General features: G+C 36.9%; 1 protein-coding gene across 2 annotated transcripts in view; it reads right to left on the minus strand.

Annotated features, from left to right (window-relative positions):
• Positions 1-4231, minus strand: part of LOC113038475 (serine/threonine-protein phosphatase 2B catalytic subunit alpha isoform) — a 58074-nt gene extending 53843 nt beyond the window's left edge. The window contains exon 1 of one of the 2 annotated variants that reach the window (XM_026195907.1): positions 3782-4231. In XM_026195907.1, the coding sequence (XP_026051692.1) occupies positions 3782-3836 (55 nt within the window). In that variant the 5' untranslated portion in view covers positions 3837-4231. The remainder of the gene's footprint in view (positions 1-3781) is intronic. The other variant, XM_026195906.1, reaches the window with a different exon arrangement.
• Between the last annotated feature and the right edge of the window lie 3960 nt (positions 4232-8191).

Here is an 8191-nt window from a genome sequence, read left to right on the forward strand (position 1 = left end):
GTAAAAGTCAGGGTTTGTTTGGAGCATTCACAAAATGTTGTCCTGAGTCCCCTAAAGTGACTAATTTCTTGGCATGTCACAGATTTTTGCATGAAACATAAACATATCAACATTCTGGATGGCAGGTTCAAACATGTAAAAGATATACTCCTCACACTGTTATTGGTTTTATATATTATTAATTAATTGTTTTTGAAGATACCATTTAATATCATTCATCAAATATATTTATTATATGTGACCATAGTCATAAGTGTCAGTTTTATTAAACTGAGATTTATACAACATCTGAAAGTTGAATAAATTTTTTTTCCATTGATTTAAGGTTTGTTAAGACTGGACCATATTTGGCAGAAACACAACTATTTGAAAATCGGGAAATCTGAGGGTGCAAAAAATAAATTTAAAATTTAAAATTAGAAAATAGCCTTTAAAGTTGTCCAAACGAGGTTCTCAGCAATGCATATTACTAATCGAGAAATTATGTTTTGATATATTTACGCTAGTATATTTACAAAATATCTTCATGGAACATGATCTTTACTTAATATCCTAATGCTTTTTGGCATTAAATTAAAATCGATCATTTTGACCCATACAATGTATTGTTGGCTATTGCTACACATATACACCAGCGACTTAAGACTGGTTTTGGTTTTGTGTTCCACGGTCACATATTATACAAATATATAAATATGATTATAATATTACAGACTATTTTTTATTTTTGTAAAAGATGCAGTCCTTATGAATTGTTTTATTATACATTACAAACAATAATTTATTATATTAACAACATATTATATTTGTTGTAAAATTGAATTTTGTTTTATATTTTAATATTATTTGTTTGTGTTTTGTTTTAGTTTGATCTGTTAATTATGAAAGAAGTTTGTGTATTTTTGTAATCGTCATAAAGGGCGTGCTAATGAACTTGAACGGCAAAACGCCAGAAGAAATAGAGTGGGTCAGACACAGTTTTTGATCACTTCATACGTTTTTGCATGTGGAAAATCCCTTTTTTGAAATTTGTTTTGTCGTATTGCGGAATGAAATGCGTAACAAGATGCAAACCCACTCCCATGCTTCCGTAGCCTCAAGAAAAGGCCAAAACTATATTAATATATAAGCATTATACCAAAAAATTCATATATGCTATTAAATATACAAAGATAATAATAATAATAATAATAGTGTTAATTGTAAAGAGTTAATACAACCACAGAATAGCCACAACATTGAGCTATAAGAAAGACACGAATGAAGCATCACAACATCCCTAGTCTGTTCATTTCACCTTTGCAACCCTGTGAATGGTTTTCTGCCTTCATACCAGGATCATTAAGACAGATTCATGTGCAAGCTGGAAACGAGTATGAGAATGCTAACAGTGTGGCTACAATATAATGATTTCGCATACAAAGAGTGATGCTCAGTACAGCTCCCATGAGACGAGGCGATAAACCAGCATATCAAAACACTAAATGGAAAGCGGCATAAAATCCATTATGCCAGTGAAGGAATGAAAGGCCTAACTCTAGTTGCACTTAGTAAATGAGACTTTGCAAATCATACACCATGCAGTTTTTTTTATGAAATCCTGCTTTGCTGCTGTGAGGATTCTACACATAGACAAATTAGTATCTTGCATTTGGCGCTGCACAATGCTAAATATGAATGCTTAGCTAACCTCATCACTGGGATTTTACATGTGATTATTTATTGATGCTTTTTGTTGATGATAAAAGCCCTCAATTATACATAAGGGGGGAGAGGAGACAGAGGTAGTTCAGAGAATGGCATTACGGCTTAAACAGCCAGATCTAAAGTACTTATATGAGGTAGCCGGTGCGTTGGAGGGGGGTCACTACTGTGACTCATTACATGTGGCAGTGACTAATGCAACCTTAACTTTAAGAGAGGTCAGATGACTTATAACAAAAAAAAAAAAAAAACAACAGTTAGAATGGGCCTTATCATAAGATTCAGTATTAAAAGGCAGATAGAAATCAAAAATTCTACCGAAAATCAGGAATCTCAGGTGCAATTATGCACAACATTCATGCCGTAAATCAGCCCAACATCTGCTTTTTGTGAAAATCGTATGGGATTTAAACAGTAAATGATGACAGAGTTTTCCTTTTTGGGTGAACTGCGTCTTTGACACAAAGGGTGTTTTAAATGCTAATACTATTTATCGAATCAACACAGTAGAAAACACATTTAAATGCAGCAGCATTAGCATGCAGATTGAGTTATCCTGGAAATTATTTCAAAAGTTCAAAAGCCCACAGATATTTGCAATTCAAATCAATCAGCTAGACTGAAGTGTTAATTTGTGTAAAAAAAAGAAAAGAAAAAAAGATTAACATTGGTGGTTTTACTGTTTTTTAAGGAGGCTGAATACCTACAGAGTCTGTAGTTCAAACACATATTTACAAGAATGTTTATTAATCAGTTATTAATATCACAAATTTTACTTCGCTGTACTGAAAAGACAAAAGTTGCAACCCTGAGAGGAGAAAGGAGAATCTATGAAAGTGTAAATGTGTCAGAATGCATCAATGAAAGCCAACATCACAATGTAACATGTTTACACAATGTAACTAATTTAAAAGAAATTACGTTTCTATTAAAATGCTTAAGCTGTTTTCTGTTTGTCACCTTCAAGGACAGAAAGGTAGCCTATGCTAAGTAAATTGTTGTTTACATTTATATGCTCCAGTTCATCCTTATAATACAAGTGGTTTTGCACTGTATATACTGACACCTATTGGCCTGGATGCATTACATTTGCTTACTCACTGCTGATACCACTGAATCTGTTTGTGCATGTTCTGTTTCGTTCTGTTTTCCCAGGTTTCTCTATATTTCCCATTTTGTGGGTTAGGTTGCCATTTTGTTTTTAATTTTTTCAATTATCTGGTGGGTCACACACCTGTTGATCCACACCATGACACTGTTTTTATGTTGTGTCGGATGCTATTACAATGTACGTTTATATTAATGCTTTGTAAAGCATCCTGGCAAAATGATTATTTTATCAGTAACACGATCAATTGTATCAAACGGCTGGTCACGTGATCCAAACATAGCAGCGCCCAAGAAGGTGCGACCCGCTCTGTGTAAAACAAAAACAGCTTTTTGCTATAATAATACTAATATGACTTTTGACACGTCATGAGTGTGTATGTATTATTTCAATATAATTTCACTATGAAAGTGCCTTTAATGTTGAACTGTTTTTAAAGCAAAAAATGACAGTGCACCTTCAGTTAAGTCTAGTTTCTATATAAGACCGAGACGCTTACATTCAGTCTCAGTGACCTATGCTTTTATGTTCCTACATGTGGAAATTAATGTGCGCTACGTGACCAGTAAATGTGCGAAAATCAATCAGACGCAACGGGGGCGTGACAGTTTCCATCTCGAATGATTTACCTTCATGCCGGAGGCTTCCCTTAGAGAAAGCAAACAGCTAAACATGAACTGAAGACCTTATTGCATGATCGTCTCAGAAGAATACTGCGTGATGCCACCTAAATCCTGCTGCATCACCGCCTCCACTGGATCTGCCTTATTTAACACATCTCCCTCTGCCTGTCCGTGACTCAGTTACCATCCATCCATAGCAGAGAAAAATCATCGAGATGAACTGACCACATTAATAAATGCAATCTATACGTCTTAATTAGCTGTAACAATATTTGAAAAATTAGTGCGTAAATAATGGCACAAAATATAGATGCAGGTAGAAGAGATGGAGGAAATGTAGACTTACATTTCACTACCCGATCGGTGGAGTTCAAGACCATGTCAGCGTTAGACATCTTCATGGGCAGTGGATCTCTCCAGGCGAATGTGTTTCTCCCTGCTCGCAGAAGAAGCGCTTTATTCTCGGCGTGTTTTCGCGGTGGCGAGATGCGGTTGGTGCAGTGGCATCACTCGGATGCGTCTCCTTCCGTGTCTCACCGCCGGATGATGCTGCTGCCTAGAGAGGGTGGAGGAGGACGATGCTGCTGCTGATACTGCTGCTGAGACTGTCGTGAGGGGGAGGATGGAGCTGATGGGGTGGGGGCGGTGGAGAAAAGGGAGAGAGAACGCGCGCGCTCGGGAGATCCTTTCAGCGCGTTGCACCACCCCGACATGGCGAAGCGGGGAACTCCCACGCACCCGTGTGAAGGGCCTGCTGATGCTGCCATCAGGTGGAGGTGAAGGGCTTTCCCGAAAACGCGCCGCTCGCTCATCGCCCTGACTAGTAATCAAGTTGAAATGCCACTCAGGTCTGTAAAAACGCATCACGCTTGTGGCATCTTCGCTCTGCCAGATTATTAAACGGGAGTTATGAATATTTATGATCTCAATAATGACACTTCAATAAAAACGGAGAATTTGGAATTAGCCAAAACCCGTCATCAAAAAGTCATTAAATAAATGTGCAGAATATTTTACAGTAGGCTAGTTACAATCGCTGTAGTAAATATGGTCTCTTTAAATAAGTTTTTAAACACGAGTTTAAAAAAATTTTTATTGAATGTCATTGCTAAAACTATTTATTTAGTGTAAGCCTATTGTCTGCATGCACAGATTAATCAACATTTCCTTTGAAAAATAAAGTAAGGGATTAGGCTACTCTTATCTGTAATTGAATTAGTTACTTCTGATGCAATTGCATGAAATACTGTATTGAATTTAGAATAATTATAAAACAATACTTGACTTTACATGAAAATGTAATGTCTAATTGTTAAAATGTAGCTAATGTTTTTAATGGAACCTTCTGTCTTGAAATACTTTGGTAAATTCAAAAATAGTTTTATTTACTGTATATATTTTATATACAGTTTTATATTATTTGTTTAAAAGAAAAGTAGAATTAATTTGAAAATTAATTCATATTAATTAAAAGCAGTGCCATGTCTATACTGGGATTTGGCAAGTAATTAGTAATAAGTAATGCAGTACTTTTAATATACTTTAGAGTGCTCAAACCCCCTTTAAAGACCAGTTAAGACCAGCTTGATTTGATCAATAATAGCATTTATTACAGTTAGTGGTACTTCACATAAAACTGTGATAACTGGGTATTAGACAAAATCGGCATGAAAGTCAACAGCTGAACAGATGGTAATCTGAGAATGTGATCATCAGTTTATTTCTAAATATTCTGTTATGTTGAATAATATTAATGTTTTATCATCTCCCAGTTGATTTGAGGAAACCCATATTCTCAAATGGACAACTCTTGAGTGCATCTAATGTAACAGTCAGAAACCAGTAGCTTTATTTTACATTGCAGTGTTAAAAGATATATAGTTACCTTATCTACTTTTTTCTCATTCATTGATTTAAAGTCTACATGTCCCAGGGCATCACTGACCGAAGGCTGAAACAAGGAAGTGCAACAGACAGTCAGCTTGGAACTGACACTGCGGAAAGACATTAATGACGCTTTTTCTTGCTGGAGAAAAACAGCTGCAGGGAACTCCCATTGGTTCAGGGGGCTGAACTGCTTTTGCATTTATATACACGTTTATAGAGTTTTGCAATACCTTATTCTTCCCATAGAGGTCAGGGCAGGCTAAAGTTATGCAAGCACAAACTCAAGAGTTTCATCACATTCAGCTGTGCAGTATTATTATTTATTGTTACCTCATTCAATTTGATTTGTTTGCAAGTACAGATTCAAACATCTATTATAAATAGTATTTTTCATTATGTGCCACATAATATCTACCAAATACTGAAAGTAGCAGAAATACCAAACAGTTGTCACTAGCTTTTATTAAAAGAATAGTTCATCCAAAAATGAAATTCTGATTCACACCATCATATTACTTCAAACCTGCATCTTGATGGTTGTGAGACAAGCCAGTAAAAATTATGCTTGGTGTCACTGACCAAATTTTAACATGCACCTGAAATATTATAGGCATATATACTAACGTTAAATATTTGGTAAGGCATAAGCTTTATTAATGTTTCTGAGATAAGTCTCTTATGCTCAAGAAGACTGAATTTATATTACAATTTATTTTACCATTTTTTTTAGCTTAAGACTATTATGTAATTTATATGGCAAAGCAGAATTGTCTGCATGCATGCATTGTCACATGCTTCTTCAGAAATCATTTTAATATGCTGATTTGGTGTTTAAGAAACATTTATTAATATAAACAATTATATTACTTATTTATAATTATTTATTATATAAACAATTTTACTGCTTAATATTTTCTGTAGAAACCATGATACATTTTTGTTATTATCCTTTGATTAATGGATTTTTTTTAAGCATTTATTTTAAAGAGCAATCACTTTGTTAAAAGGTTAATCACTTACCATCATGTCGCTCCAGACCCGTAAAAGCTTTGTTTGTCTTCGGGACACAATTTAAGATATTTTGGATGAAAACCGGGAGATTTGTGACTGTCCCATTGACTAATTGCACTGTCAGTGTAAGTGATTAATGACAAATTTTGCATTTTGGGGTGGAGTAACCCTTTAACTTGTAACTTGTTCTGTTAAGTCTGCAATATAGCCAAATGACCACTAGATGGTGATCTTTCATTGCAGTTTTTTCTCATCTCTAAATGACTAGATCGCTAGATTCCTTCTTCGCTACATCATTATGCATCTGTTCTTTGTTTCATAGTCATTTGCGTGGTTGACACTCTTAACATGCGCAGTTTCATGTTTAGGAATCCCAGACGAGAGCCAACATTTTTTACATTGTACTATAGGATCTGTCTCATCAGCATCTCCTGAAAACATCAGTATTTGGCCACACCTGTTCCTCTGATGACAGTCGTAGTCATTTGGCTCTTGAGTTCCTCCTCCTCTATTTCATTTTTGTTTTGCCTGCCAGTTTTCAGATGGATCCCTGTGCATGAGGTTTCAGATGGAGCTTTGTGGTCTCTCTCTCTCTCTCTCTCTCTCTCTCTCTCTCTCTCTCTCTCTCTCTCTCTCGCTCTTGTACTACTGGGTCAAAGGCAGGGAGACAGCACAAGTTTTTTCCTGTCATCCTGTCAGGGTCGGCTTTTCACAGACAACCATATGCTCTTGAATGCATGGGAGAGTCAAAGTACTGCATGTCCCATAATCTAACACTTTGGATGGGGGAAAGAGGCTATACAGGCCAGAGTAAATGATGTATGCATTAAACAGCACTGCAAAAAACAACAACAACAACAACAACTGAACAATTGACGCATTAGTGAAACAGATCATCCAGACTGATGGGAAACTTGTGCTGAGGTGGCGGTGGGAGGTGAGCGTGTAAAGGAGCGCTGGGCTGTGCCTCGGGGCAGAGTGGAGACAGCGGCACTGCGGTGTTTGTTTGGAAATCTCACACAGCTTGCAACATTCCTGAGCGTCTGCGAAACCGGACATCTTCCTCTATTCGCTCTCTGGCATTTCTTTTTCGGGCAGTCTTCTGGGGCACTCCTGCGGTGCTAGTCATGTATGCAGCTGGAGTGGGAGGCAGTGGGCAGAGTAAAACTAATACCCCCCTCTCCCTCTCTCTCTCACTCTCCCAGGAAAGTGCCTCTGCCTCGTCTCACGCAGAGCGAACGCAACAAAGATCTGAGTGTGGCCGAAGCCCCGGGGCGAGTGCGCCCACCATGGCCTCTCCTGTGTCACACATTGCTGCTCCCTACCAGAGCACTCCTTCTCTTTCAGGCAATGTTCAGCCAAACAGACAGATCAGTATTTTCAATTTTGCCATCACTTTTAGGACACACATTAGGTATTTCTTTTAAACATCTAGTTAAAGAAATTCTCACTTAAAAATGAAAAAGCTGTTCCAAACCTGTGTGAATTTTTTTCTTATTTTGAACACAAACAATATTTTTAAGAATTTTGGTGACCAAACAGTTTCTGGTCCCCACTGACTTCCATAGTATGAAAATAAAATACTATGGAAGTCTGGCACTGACATATAACGCCATTGCACTACGGGTGCAGAGTTCAATCCGGGCTTGAAAACCTTTCCTGATCCCGCCCCTCTCTCTCTTTCTCCACTTTGCATCTTGTAACGTCTACACTGTCCTATACCAATAAAGTAAAGAAAATAGCCAAAATGCATTACCAAACAGTTTCTGGTCCTTATTGACTTCCATGGTATGGGGGGAAAATGGAAAAACTATGGAAATGTCATTTTTGGTGTCTCTCTTATCTAAAACACATTTGA

Source organism: Carassius auratus, chromosome 21, assembly GCF_003368295.1.
Source record: "Carassius auratus strain Wakin chromosome 21, ASM336829v1, whole genome shotgun sequence".
Taxonomy (NCBI): Eukaryota; Metazoa; Chordata; class Actinopteri; order Cypriniformes; family Cyprinidae; genus Carassius; species Carassius auratus.